Source organism: Oncorhynchus mykiss, chromosome 4 (genome assembly GCF_057628025.1).
Source record: "Oncorhynchus mykiss isolate SJ-2025 chromosome 4, ASM5762802v1, whole genome shotgun sequence".
NCBI classification, from domain to species: Eukaryota; Metazoa; Chordata; class Actinopteri; order Salmoniformes; family Salmonidae; genus Oncorhynchus; species Oncorhynchus mykiss.
The window spans coordinates 5348820-5365000 of NC_143025.1; the positions used below are offsets into that span (position 1 = coordinate 5348820).

At 31.8% G+C, this 16181-nt stretch overlaps 1 protein-coding gene across 4 annotated transcripts in view; it reads right to left on the reverse strand.

The window, feature by feature from the left end:
• The window catches only part of LOC110522692 (CD151 antigen), a 31830-nt gene that overhangs the window by 2919 nt on the left and 12730 nt on the right, over window positions 1-16181 (reverse strand). For 2 of the 4 annotated variants that reach the window (XM_036968937.2, XM_090230925.1), the window contains 3 exons: window positions 9867-9971; window positions 806-961; window positions 566-652 (listed from right to left, as the gene is read on the reverse strand). In XM_036968937.2, coding sequence (XP_036824832.2) covers window positions 566-652; window positions 806-961; window positions 9867-9971 — 348 coding nt within the window. Of the gene's footprint in view, window positions 1-559; window positions 653-805; window positions 962-9866; window positions 9972-15368; window positions 15390-16181 lie in introns of those variants that run through there. The other 2 variants (XM_036968935.2, XM_090230924.1) reach the window with 2 other exon arrangements.

Consider the following 16181-nt stretch of genomic DNA (forward strand, 5'->3'; position numbering starts at 1 on the left):
CATTTCTGGGGGGAATGGCCCTAGTCCTCACTCTCCGGTCCAACAGGTCCCAGAAGTGCTCAATTAACGCGTGGTAAGTTGGGGATAATGCGTTAATGTAGACATGGGGAACTTAGTGATATTAATGTAGACATGGGGGAACTTAGTGATATTAATGTAGACATGGGGGACCTTAGTGATATTTTTGGGGCGGCAGGGTAGCCAAGTGGTTAGAGCGTTGGACTAGTAACCGGAAGGTTTGAAGTTCAAATCCCTGAGCTGACAAGATGCAAATCTGTCGTTCTGCCCCTGAACAGGCAGTTAACCCACTGTTCCTAGGTCGTCATTGAAAATAAGAATTTCCCCCATGTCTACATTAATATCACTAAGTTCCCCCATGTCTACATTAATATCACTAAGTTCCCCCATGTCTACATTAATATCACTAAGTTCCCCCATGTCTACATTAATATCACTAAGTTCCCCCATGTCTACATTAATATCACTAAGTTCCCCCGTGTCTACATTAATATCACTAAGTTCCCCCATGTCTACATTAACGTGTGGTAAGTTTCTAGGACTATACCTGGAGGAAGGCGATGCCGATCGCCACTGCTCCCAGGATCTGCAGTTGGCTCAGAATGAAGGTCTCCAGCTTAGTGATGCACCCTCCCTAAAGAAAGAGAGAGAGGAGGAGGATACTCATGTCATCTTGAACAATCAGCTACTATCAGGAATTATACACATGACCTTATTGTCTATTGTTTGATATGTACTGTAGGGTGTGTGTGTGTGTGTGTGTGTGTGTGTGTGTGGCCTTACTCACCTCCACCTTGTAGATATTAGAGGGGTGGTCTCTGCGGCCACAGAGGTTACTGGGTGTCTTGCAGCAGCTGTCTGGGACCAGTCTCTCGTTGCTAGGTGTCAGGATCCACACACTGTCTGACCAGTCTGACGAGCTGTTACTACCACAACACTTAAACTGAGAGAGAGAGAGAGATAGAGAGAGAGATGTTTGGAACAAAGGACTAATCACCCCAATCCACAAAACTGGATTTAATCAACATGTACTGCACTGACACAAATGACTGATGATTGGTTGAAAGAAAAATTGATAATAAGAAGATTGTGGGAGCTGTACTGTTAGATTTCAGTGTAGCCTTTGATATTATTGACCATTTACCTGTTGAAAAAAACTCAAGTGCTACGGCTTTTCAACCTCTGCCATGTCGTGGATTCAGAGCAATCTATCTAATAGAACTCAGAGGGTTTTCTTTAATGGAAGCTTCTCTAATGTCAAACATGTAAAGTGTGGTGTACCGCAGGGCAGCTCTCTAGGCCCTCAACTCTTTTCTATTTTTACCAATGACCTGCCACTGGCATTAAACAAAGCATGTGTGTCCATGTATGCTGATGATTCAACCATATACACATCAGCAACCACAGTTAATGAAGTCACTGAAACCCTTAACAAAGAGTTGCAGTCTGTTTTGGAATGGGTGGTCAGTAATAACCTGGTCCTGAACATCTCTAAAACTAAGATAATTGTATTTAGTACAAATCATTCCTTAAGTGCTAGACCTCAGCTGAATCTGGTAATGAATGGTGTGGCTGTTGAACAAGTTGAGGAGACTAAATTACTTGCCGTTACCTTAGATTGTAAACTGTCATATGTCAAAATATATAGATTCAATGGTTGTAGAGATGGGGAGGCGTCTAGCCGTAATAAAGAGATGTTCTGCTTTTTTGACGCCACACTCCACAAAGCAAGTTCTAGTTTTATCTAATCTTGATTATTGTCCAGTCATGTGGTCCAGTGCTGCAAGAAAAGACCTTGTTAAGCTGCAGCTGGCCCAGAACAGAGCGGCACGTTCTTCTCTTTATTGTAATCAGAGGGCTGATATTATTAATACTATGCATGCCAGTCCCTCTTGGCTGAGAGTTGAGGAGAGACTGACTGCATCACTTCTTCTTTTTATAAGAAACATTAATGTGTTGGAAATCCCAAATTGTTGCATAGTCAACTTACACACAACTCTGACACACACACTTATCCCACCAGACATGCCACCAGGGGTCTTTTCACAGTCCCCAAATCCAGAACAAATTCCAAAAAGTGTACAGTATCATATAGAGCCCTGATTGTGTGGAACTCCCTTCCATCTCATATTGCTCAAATAAACAGCAAACCTGGATTGAAAAAAAAAACAGATAAAGCAACACCTCACGGCACAACACCTCTCCCCTATTTGACCCAGATAGTTTGTGGGTATGTATTGATATGTCGGCTACGTGTGCCTTTAAAAAACATGTATGTAGTTCTGTCCTTGAGCTGTTCTTGTCTAATGATGTTCTGTATTATGTTTCATGTTTCATGTTTCATGTTCTGTGTTCTGTGTTCTGTGTTCTGTGTCCTGTGTTCTGTGTCCTGTGTTCTGTGTTCTGTGTTCTGTGTTCCGTGTTCCGTGTTCTGTGTCCTGTGTCCTGTGTTCTGTGTTCTGTGTGGACCCCAGAAAGAGTAGCTGCTTATTTTGCAACAGCTAATGGGGATCCTAATAAAATACCAAACATAGATACCATCGAATGGGCGAGAGCACTAGAACAGTCTGCAGCACCCGGCCTCACCCTATTAGAATCTGAAGTCAAATGTCTACTGTTTGCTGAAGATGATCTGGTGCTACTGTAACCAACCAAGGAAGGCCTACAGCAGCACCAAGATCTTCTGCACAGATTCTGTCAGACCTGGGCCCTGACAGTACATCTCAGTCCAAAAATACAAATTCAAATTCCATCTAGACACCCATGGCTTCCATCTGGCCACTCTACCATAAAGGCCTGATTGGTGGAATGCTGCAGAGATGGTTGTCCTTATGGAAGGTTCTTCCATCTCCACAGAGGAACACTGGAGCTCTGTCAGAGTGACCATCTGGTTTTTGGTCACCTCCCTGACCAAAGCCCTTCTCCTCAATTGCTCAGTTTTGCTGCGCAGCCAGCTCTAGGAAGAGTCTAGGTGGTCCCAAACTTCTTCCATTTAAAAATGATGGAGGCCACTGTGTTCTCGGGGACCTTCAATGCTTCAAAAAAATGTTGGTACCCTTCCCCAGATCTGTGCCTCGACACAATCCTGTCTCGGAGCTCCAAGGACAATTCCTTTGACCTCATGGCTTGGTTTTTGCTCTGACATGACCTGTCAACCGTGGGACCTTTATATAGACCGGTGTGTGCCTTTCCAAATCATGTCCAACCAATTGAATTTACCACAGGTGGACTCCAATCCAGTTGTATAAACATATCAATGATGATCAATTGAAACAGGATGCACCTGAGCTCAATTTTGAGTCTCATAGCAAAGGCTCTGAATACTTATGTAAATAAGGTATTTTCTTAATACATTTGTAAAAAAAAATCTAAGAACCTGTTTTCGCTTTGTCATTATCAGATATTGTGTGTAGATTGATGAGGAAATGTTTTTATTTAATCCATTTTAGATAAGGCTGTATCTTCACAAAATGTGGAAAAGGTCAAGGGGTCTGAATAATTTCTGAATGCACGGTATATATTGTGATGTATATAATATAATGTGATGCATTTAATATAATGTGATGTATATAATGTGATGTATATAATGTGATGTATTTAATATAATGTGATGTATATAATGTGATGTATATAATGTGATGTATATAATGTGATGTATATAATGTGATGTATATAATGTGATGTATATAATGTGATGTATTTAATATAATGTGATGTATATAATGTGATGTATATAATGTGATGTATATAATGTGATGTATATAATGTGATGTATATAATGTGATGTATATAATGTGATGTATATAATGTGATGTATATAATGTGATGTATATAATGTGATGTATATAATGTGATGTATATAATGTGATGTATATAATGTGATGTATATAATGTGATGTATATAATGTGATGTATATAATGTGATGTATATAATGTGATGTATATAATGTGATGTATATAATGTGATGTATTTAATATAATGTGATGTATTTAATGTGATGTATATAATGTGATGTATATAATGTGATGTATATAATATAATGTGATGTATATAATGTGATGTATTTAATGTGATGTATTTAATATAATGTGATGTATATAATGTGATGTATTTAATGTGATGTATTTAATGTGATGTATATAATGTGATGTATTTAATATAATGTGATGTATATAATGTGATGTATATAATGTGATGTATATAATGTGATGTATATAATGTGATGTATATAATGTGATGTATATAATGTAATGTGATGTATATAATGTGATGTATATAATGTGATGTATATAATGTGATGTATATAATGTGATGTATATAATGTGATGTATATAATGTGATGTATATAATGTGATGTATATAATGTGATGTATATAATGTGATGTATATAATATAATGTGATGTATATAATGTGATGTATATAATGTGATGTATATAATGTGATGTATATAATGTGATGTATTTAATATAATGTGATGTATATAATGTGATGTATATAATGTGATGTATATAATGTGATGTATATAATGTGATGTATATAATGTGATGTATATAATGTGATGTATATAATGTGATGTATATAATGTGATGTATATAATGTGATGTATATAATGTGATGTATTTAATATAATGTGATGTATATAATGTGATGTATATAATGTGATGTATATAATGTGATGTATATAATGTGATGTATATAATGTGATGTATATAATGTGATGTATATAATGTGATGTATTTAATGTGATGTATTTAATATAATGTGATGTATATAATGTGATGTATATAATGTGATGTATATAATGTGATGTATATAATGTGATGTATATAATGTGATGTATTTAATAGAATGTGATGTATTTAATATAATGTATTTAATATAATGTGATGTATATAATGTGATGTATTTAATGTGATGTATTTAATGTGATGTATTTAATGTGATGTATATAATGTGATGTATTTAATGTGATGTATATAATGTGATGTATTTAATGTGATGTATATAATATAATGTGATGTATATAATGTGATGTATTTAATATAATGTGATGTATATAATGTGATGTATTTAATATAATGTGATGTATATAATGTGATGTATATAATGTGATGTATATAATGTGATGTATATAATGTGATGTATTTAATGTGATGTATATAATGTGATGTATTTAATGTGATGTATATAATGTGATGTATTTAATATAATGTGATGTATATAATATAATGTATTTAATATAATGTGATGTATATAATATAATGTATTTAATATAATGTGATGTATTTAATATAATGTGATGTATATAATGTGATGTATATAATGTGATGTATATAATATAATGTATTTAATATAATGTGATGTATATAATATAATGTGATGTATATAATGTGATGTATATAATGTGATGTATTTAATATAATGTGATGTATTTAATGTGATGTATATAATGTGATGTATATAATATGATGTATTTAATATAATGTGATGAATATAATGTGATGTATTTAATATAATGTGATGTATTTAATATAATGTGATGAATATAATGTGATGTATTTAATATAATGTGATGTATTTAATATAATGTGATGTATATAATGTGATGTATTTAATATAATGTGATGTATTTAATATAATGTGATGTATTTAATATAATGTGATGTATATAATGTGATGTATTTAATGTGATGTATATAATGTGATGTATTTAATATAATGTGATGTATTTAATGTGATGTATTTAATATAATGTGATGTATTTAATGTGATGTATTTAATATAATGTGATGTATATAATGTGATGTATTTAATATAATGTGATGTATTTAATGTGATGTATATAATGTGATGTATTTAATATAATGTGATGTATATAATGTGATGTATTTAATGTGATGTATATAATGTGATGTATATAATGTGATGTATTTAATATAATGTGATGTATTTAATATAATGTGATGTATTTAATGTAATGTGATGTATTTAATGTGATGTATATAATGTGATGTATTTAATGTAATGTGATGTATTTAATGTGATGTATTTAATGTGATGTATATAATGTGATGTATATAATGTGATGTATTTAATATAATGTGATGTATATAATGTGATGTATATAATGTGATGTATTTAATATAATGTGATGTATATAATGTGATGTATATAATGTGATGTATATAATATAATGTGATGTATATAATGTGATGTATATAATATAATGTGATGTATATAATGTGATGTATATAATATAATGTGATGTATATAATGTGATGTATATAATATAATGTGATGTATATAATGTGATGTATATAATGTGATGTATATAATGTGATGTATATAATGTGATGTATTTAATATAATGTGATGTATTTAATATAATGTGATGTATATAATGTGATGTATATAATGTGATGTATTTAATATAATGTGATGTATATAATGTGATGTATATAATGTGATGTATATAATGTGATGTATATAATGTGATGTATATAATGTGATGTATATAATATAATGTGATGTATATAATGTGATGTATATAATGTGATGTATATAATGTGATGTATATAATGTGATGTATATAATGTGATGTATTTAATATAATGTGATGTATATAATGTGATGTATATAATGTGATGTATATAATGTGATGTATTTAATATAATGTGATGTATATAATGTGATGTATATAATGTGATGTATTTAATATAATGTGATGTATTTAATGTGATGTATATAATGTGATGTATATAATGTGATGTATTTAATATAATGTGATGTATATAATGTGATGTATATAATGTGATGTATATAATGTGATGTATATAATGTGATGTATATAATGTGATGTATATAATGTGATGTATATAATATAATGTGATGTATTTAATATAATGTGATGTATATAATGTGATGTATTTAATATAATGTGATGTATATAATGTGATGTATATAATGTGATGTATATAATGTGATGTATATAATGTGATGTATTTAATATAATGTGATGTATATAATGTGATGTATTTAATGTGATGTATATAATGTGATGTATATAATGTGATGTATTTAATATAATGTGATGAATATAATGTGATGTATATAATGTGATGTATTTAATATAATGTGATGTATATAATGTGATGTATATAATGTGATGTATTTAATATAATGTGATGTATATAATGTGATGTATTTAATATAATGTGATGTATATAATGTGATGTATATAATGTGATGTATATAATGTGATGTATATAATGTGATGTATATAATGTGATGTATTTAATGTGATGTATATAATGTGATGTATATAATGTGATGTATATAATATAATGTGATGTATATAATGTGATGTATATAATGTGATGTATATAATGTGATGTATATAATGTGATGTATATAATGTGATGTATTTAATGTGATGTATATAATGTGATGTATTTAATGTGATGTATATAATGTGATGTATTTAATATAATGTGATGTATTTAATATAATGTGATGAATATAATGTGATGTATATAATGTGATGTATATAATGTGATGTATATAATGTGATGTATATAATGTGATGTATATAATGTGATGTATATAATGTGATGTATTTAATATAATGTGATGTATATAATGTGATGTATATAATGTGATGTATATAATGTGATGTATATAATGTGATGTATATAATGTGATGTATTTAATGTGATGTATATAATGTGATGTATATAATGTGATGTATATAATATAATGTGATGTATATAATGTGATGTATATAATGTGATGTATATAATGTGATGTATATAATGTGATGTATATAATATAATGTGATGTATATAATGTGATGTATATAATGTGATGTATATAATGTGATGTATATAATGTGATGTATATAATATAATGTGATGTATATAATGTGATGTATATAATGTGATGTATATAATGTGATGTATATAATATAATGTGATGTATATAATGTGATGTATATAATGTGATGTATATAATATAATGTGATGTATATAATGTGATGTATATAATGTGATGTATATAATGTGATGTATATAATGTGATGTATATAATGTGATGTATATAATGTGATGTATATAATATAATGTGATGTATATAATGTGATGTATATAATGTGATGTATATAATGTGATGTATATAATGTGATGTATTTAATATAATGTGATGTATATAATGTGATGTATATAATGTGATGTATATAATGTGATGTATATAATGTGATGTATATAATGTGATGTATATAATGTGATGTATTTAATATAATGTGATGTATATAATGTGATGTATATAATGTGATGTATTTAATATAATGTGATGTATTTAATGTGATGTATATAATGTGATGTATATAATGTGATGTATATAATGTGATGTATATAATGTGATGTATATAATGTGATGTATATAATGTGATGTATTTAATATAATGTGATGTATTTAATATAATGTGATGAATATAATGTGATGTATATAATGTGATGTATATAATATAATGTGATGTATATAATGTGATGTATATAATGTGATGTATTTAATATAATGTGATGTATATAATGTGATGTATTTAATATAATGTGATGTATATAATGTGATGTATATAATGTGATGTATTTAATATAATGTGATGTATTTAATATAATGTGATGTATTTAATATAATGTGATGTATTTAATATAATGTGATGTATATAATGTGATGTATATAATGTGATGTATTTAATATAATGTGATGTATATAATGTGATGTATTTAATGTGATGTATTTAATGTGATGTATATAATGTGATGTATTTAATGTGATGTATTTAATGTGATGTATTTAATGTGATGTATTTAATGTGATGTATTTAATGTGATGTATTTAATATAATGTGATGTATTTAATGTGATGTATTTAATGTGATGTATATAATGTGATGTATTTAATATAATGTGATGTATTTAATATAATGTGATGTATTTAATATAATGTGATGTATTTAATATAATGTGATGTATTTAATGTGATGTATTTAATGTGATGTATATAATGTGATGTATATAATGTGATGTATTTAATGTGATGTATTTAATGTGATGTATTTAATATAATGTGATGTATTTAATATAATGTGATGTATTTAATGTGATGTATATAATGTGATGTATTTAATATAATGTGATGTATTTAATATAATGTGATGTATTTAATATAATGTGATGTATTTAATATAATGTGATGTATTTAATATAATGTGATGTATTTAATATAATGTGATGTATTTAATATAATGTGATGTATTTAATATAATGTGATGTATTTAATATAATGTGATGTATTTAATATAATGTGATGTATTTAATATAATGTGATGTATTTAATATAATGTGATGTATTTAATATAATGTGATATATATAATGTGATGTATATAATGTGATGTATATAATGTGATGTATATAATGTGATGTATATAATGTGATGTATATAATGTGATGTATATAATGTGATGTATATAATGTGATGTATATAATGTGATGTATATAATGTGATGTATTTAATGTGATGTATATAATGTGATGTATATAATGTGATGTATATAATGTGATGTATATAATGTGATGTATATAATATAATGTGATGTATATAATGTGATGTATTTAATGTGATGCGCCAGTAACCCCTGCTCCAAGAAAGGGGGAGGAGTTATCTGTCTTATCAACGTCTGATTCGTTACAATATGCACTCCAAACCAAGCAGCCTAAACCATGACCTCTATCTGAATGAAACATGGTGGTTGGAACAGCATTTACAGGAAGCTTCTGTCATTCATTTACCTCCTGCTGCAGCTTGTCCACTGCACTGGTGATGCTCTCCTCTCCAGACTGCTGGTATTTCTGAACCATGGTCTCCTTCAGGTTGTGTTGCAGCTCCTTATCCAGCTGTGTAGAGACATACACAGGAGCCAATGACAATCTATGAAATCTACAACTTACCAACACTGAGACAGTCGTGCAACTGTAAAGGAGGATGGACAGGGTTCGACAGGGTTGGGGTCAATTAGAATCGAATTCAGTAATTAAACATATATAATTTATTTTCAATATTTCTCAATAAATATTGTCTTAGGTCTCTCTTTATGTAGTGTTGTGTTGTCTCTCTTTGTGTAGTGTTGTGTTGTCTCTCTTTATGTAGTGTTGTGTTGTCTCTCTTTGTGTAGTGTTGTGGTGTCTCTCTTTATGTAGTGTTGGGTTGTCTCTCTTTATGTAGTGTTGTGTTGTCTCTCTTTATGTAGTGTTGTCTCTCTTTATGTAGTGTTGTGTTGTCTCTCTTTATGTAGTGTTGTCTCTCTTTGTGTAGTGTTGTGTTGTCTCTCTTTATGTAGTGTTGTGTTGTCTCTCTTTATGTAGTGTTGTGTTGTCTCTCTTTGTGTAGTGTTGTGGTGTCTCTCTTTATGTAGTGTTGTGTTGTCTCTCTTTATGTAGTGTTGTGTTGTCTCTCTTTATGTAGTGTTGTGTTGTCTCTCTTTATGTAGTGTTGTGTTGTCTCTCTTTATGTAGTGTTGTGTCGTCTCTCTTGTCGTGATGTGTGTTTTGTCCTATATTTATATTTTATTTATTTAAAATGTTGAATCCCAGCCCCCTGTCCCCTAAGGAGGCCTTTTGCATTTTGGTAGTCCGTCGTTGTAAATAAGAATTTGAAGAACTGACTTGCCTAGTTAAATAAAGCTTAAATAAAACTGATAAATAAATCGAATGAAAACAATGTTTTTTTTATTTTAAAAGTAAAATGTTTCACATTTTAAATTCAAATCACTTCCTGAATTGAATGAATTTAACTTTTAAGTTCCCTTTTTAGGTGACTTTGACTGGACCAGTTCCACCTGATATTTCTTCGACTGGACCAGTTCCAAATGATATTTCTTTGACTGGACCAGTTCCAACCGATATTTCTTCGACTGAACCAGTTCCAACCGATATTTCTTCGACTGAACCAGTTCCAACCGATATTTCTTTGTGAGCGCAACATCAATTGCTTTACACTCCCTAAAAGCACTGGTTATCCGGATTCACCTGCGCTACTGCAAGCGCAGCTGTGAGGGTCACAGACACAGGAAATCGTACATTTGCATAGGGAGTGACACGTCACATTTTCTGGCCTATCCAGACAAAGGAATGATTTCCTGTGCCTGTGAACCTGGTAGCTGCGCTTGCAATAGCGCCAGGGCCGGCTCCAGGCATAAGTGACCGTAAGCTGTCGTTAGGGACTCCGGCCACTAGGAGGCCCCAAACCAAAGTATATATAAACATGGCATACGTCATGGCAAAATGAGTAGAATTGTTGGGAATTAGCTTTAAAAAAGCAAAGATTTATCTCCACCCCATGGCAAAATGAGTAGAATTGTTGGGAATTAGCTTTAAAAAAGCAAAGATCTATCTCCACCCCATGGCAAAATGAGTAGAATTGTTGGGAATTAGCTGTAAAAAAGCAAAGATTTATCTCCACCCCATGGCAAAATGAGTAGAATTGTTGGGAATTAGCTTTAAAAAAGCTAAGATTTATCTCCACCTCATGGCAAAATGAGTAGAATTGTTGGGAATTAGCTTTAAAAAAGCAAAGATTTACAGTGCCTTGCGAAAGTATTCGGCCCCCTTGAACTTTGCGACCTTTTGCCACATTTCAGGCTTCAAACATAAAGATATAAAACTATATTTTTTTGTGAAGAATCAACAACAAGTGGGACACAATCATGAAGTGGAACGACATTTATTGGATATTTCAAACTTTTTTAACAAATCAAAAACTGAAAAAATGGGCGTGCAAAATTATTCAGCCCCCTTAAGTTAATACTTTGTAGCGCCACCTTTTGTTGCGATTACAGCTGTAAGTCACTTGGGGTATGTCTCTATCAGTTTTGCACATCGACAGACTGAATTTTTTTCCCATTCCTCCTTGCAAAACAGCTCGAGCTCAGTGAGGTTGGATGGAGAGCATTTGTGAACAGCAGTTTTCAGTTCTTTCCACAGATTCTCGATTGGATTCAGGTCTGGACTTTGACTTGGCCATTCTAACAACTGGATATGTTTATTTTTGAACCATTCCATTGTAGATTTTGCTTTATGTTTTGGATCATTGTCTTGTTGGAAGACAAATCTCCGTCCCAGTCTCAGGTCTTTTGCAGACTCCATCAGGTTTTCTTCTAGAATGGTCCTGTATTTGGCTCCATCCATCTTCCCATCAACTTTAACCATCTTCCCTGTCCCTGCTGAAGAAAAGCAGGCCCAAACCATGATGCTGCCACCACCATGTTTGACAGTGGGGATGGTGTGTTCAGCTGTGTTGCTTTTACGCCAAACATAACGTTTTGCATTGTTGCCAAAAAGTTCAATTTTGGTTTCATCTGACCAGAGCACCTTCTTCCACATGTTTGGTGTGTCTCCCAGGTGGCTTGTGGCAAACTTTAAACAACACTTTTTATGGATATCTTTAAGAAATGGCTTTCTTCTTGCCACTCTTCCATAAAGGCCAGATTTGTGCAATATACGACTGATTGTTGTGCTATGGACAGAGTCTACCACCTCAGCTGTAGATCCCTGCAGTTCATCCAGAGTGATCATGGGCCTCTTGGCTGCATCTCTGATCAGTCTTCTCCTTGTATGAGCTGAAAGTTTAGAGGGACGGCCAGGTCTTGGTAGATTTGCAGTGGTCTGATACTCCTTCCATTTCAATATTATCGCTTGCACAGTGCTCCTTGGGATGTTTAAAGCTTGGGAAATCTTTTTGTATCCAAATCTGGCTTTAAACTTCTTCACAACAGTATCTCGGACCTGCCTGGTGTGTTCCTTGTTCTTCATGATGCTCTCTGCGCTTTTAACGGACCTCTGAGACTATCACAGTGCAGGTGCATTTATACGGAGACTTGATTACACACAGGTGGATTGTATTTATCATCATTAGTCATTTAGGTCAACATTGGATCATTCAGAGATCCTCACTGAACTTCTGGAGAGAGTTTGCTGCACTGAAAGTAAAGGGGCTGAATAATTTTGCACGCCCAATTTTTCAGTTTTTGATTTGTTAAAAAAGTTTGAAATATCCAATAAATGTCGTTCCACTTCGTGATTGTGGCCCACTTGTTGTTGATTCTTCACAAAAAAATACAGTTTTATATCTTTATGTTTGAAGCCTGAAATGTGGCAAAAGGTCGCAAAGTTCAAGGGGGCCGGATACTTTCGCAAGGCACTGTTTCTTCACCCCATGGCAAAATGAGTAGAATTGTTTGGAATTAGCTTTAAAAAAGCAAAGATTTATCTCCACCCCATGGCAAAATGAGTAGAATTGCATAAAAGTTGTAATAAAATTACAAAAAGTTATCTTTGCCCCAATGGCAATATTTGAAAAATTGCAGGAAATGAACTTATATACACACACATATATATATATATATATATATATATATATATATATATATATATATATATATATATATATATATATATATGTGTGTCTATAAGTATATTTATTGCGGCAAGAGGGGGGCCACTAATATGTTTTGCAGTGAGGTGGGGAGCCCCCCAACAAAATCTCACTTAGGCTCTAGCCTAAAAGGCTTGAGCCGGCCCTGATCAGAGCATATGAAATGGAGAGTCTAGTGGATTCAACAATAGCAAGATCATCTCGCTATGATGTTCTCAGATGGATTCATAACTCTCAACAGGAAATATAATAAATTATTTGGTAGAATTGAAACAAGACTACTTTATCTTGGTCACAGACAGACAAAATGACTTTGAGCTTAAATCTGTAGCGACTCACATTTGAATGGTGCCTCTGACTCACTCAGAGGACGTTTGGCATCTGTCGTCGGTTCTTTGAAAATTGTGCTAATAATGTACAGTACAATAAAATATATTTTACAGTTATAAGAAAGGATAAACTACTTACTATAAGATTTCACATTTTGATTGTTACTATATTTATAAAGCATTTAATTCATTTCAAACCCTATTGCCTTTTGTTGAATAGGAAAAATAAATGTTTTTAAAAAATTCATATATTTTCTAAATATTTGTACTAATGTACTTGAGCTTGTATCCTCAAAGATGAGTACACCTCATCAATTTATAACTATATTTTTTTTTACCAGAAAGATGAATTCCAAACCTTTCTATAACTATGCAGCATTACCAGTTATTGTGTATTCATTTGGACTATTTAGGCGGGAAATCTATATTTTTGCCTTCAGGTTCATGAATTAGAATTGACCCCAACCCTGGTATTTGAATATTATGTACAGTTCTTCAGTCCCAGTCCAAAGTTAGGACCTAGGCCACCTTCTCATTCCAGGGTTTTTCTATATTTGGACTATTTTCAACATTGTAGAATAATAGTGAAGACGTCAAAACTGTGAAATAACACATGTGGAATCATGTAGTAACCAAAAAAGTGTTAAACAAAATGTATATTTTATATTTGAGATTCTTCAAAGTAGCCACCCTTTGCCTTGATGACACCTTTGCACACTCTTGGTATTCTCTCAACCAGATTCATGAGGTAGTCACCTGGAATGCATTTCAATTAACAGGTGTGCCTTCTTAAAAGTTAATTTGTGGAATTTCTTTCCTTCTTAATGTGTTCGAACCAATTAGTTGTGTTGTGACATCTTATTAAATTATGTCCAATATTATGGCAAGAACATCTCAAATAAGAAAAGAGAAACGAGAGTCCATCATTACTTTAAGACATGAAGGTCCGTCAATATGGAAAATGTCAAGAACTTTGAAAGTTTTTTCAGGTACAGTCGCAAAAACCATCAAGCTCAATGACCAAACTGGCTCTCATGAGGACCGCCACAGGAAAGGAAGACCCAGATTTACCTCTGCTGCAGAGGATGAGTTCATTAGAGTTACCAGCATCAGAAATTGCAGCCCAAATAAACGCTTCACAGAGTTCAAGTAACAGACACATCTCAACATCAACTGTTCAGAGGTGACTGGGTGAATCAGACATTCATGGTCGAATTGCTGCAAAGAAACCACTACTACTAGAAACCACACCACGTTTTTTTTTGGTTACTACATGATTCCATATGTGTTATTTCATAGTGTTGAAGTCTTCAATTTTATTCTACAATGTAGAAAATAGCAAAAAAGAAAGAAAGAAAAACCCTTGAATGAGGAGGTGTGTCCAAACTTTTGACTGGTACTGTATGTTTATTTTTCATACAGTAGTAAGGAGATGTGATTGGATCAGAAATAACAGTAGAAGAATATTCTGAACAGTGAGATCAGAGACACAGAGTTTGATAGAAAGGAGGAATCAAACGGGAGGATAATTACCTGCTGACAGAAAGGGAAACACTGGACGGGGAAGAAAGCCACAAAAGGAGAAAGAAAAGAAAAGTAGGAATTTGAAAAAGACGGAAAACAGGGATGAATGTATGCAGAGGAGCAAACAGGAATATAAAACGATTGTGGACATGCAGGAAGATGTGTGTTATTCAGGAATAAATAAAGGTTGAATAAATAAATAAAATATTCAGGAGATATTATTTGATTTTAATAGTTATTATAATAAAGTTTTAGGAAATACAAGAAGGTTTAATATAGTAGAAGAATGTTTTAGGTCATACCAGAACGTTTTAGGTCATACCAGAATGTTTTAGGTCATACCAGAACGTTTTAGGTCATACCAGAATGTTTTAGGTCATACCAGAATGTTTTAGGTCATACCAGAACGTTTTAGGTCATACCAGAATGTTTTAGGTCATACCAGAATGTTTTAGGTCATACCAGAACGTTTTAGGTCATACCAGAATGTTTTAGGTCATACCAGAATGTTTTAGGTCATACCAGAACGTTTTAGGTCATACCAGAATGTTTTAGGTCATACCAGAACGTGGTTTGTGTCAGTGACTGAATTAGCTAAGAATACAGTAGGTTTACTAGTCTGATAACTAAATAATGCACAAGGATGGATGTAACTATATCCGACATGACATAACTATGACTAATCGTGCTTCAAATATACCTTCTTGCCATAGTCATCATCTAAATATACCTATAAACGCCACTGTGCATTTAAGGAATCAACTGTAACAAGTCACAGAGTAGCCCACATGTTGAATGGGAATTAGTTTTAAATGTTACGGT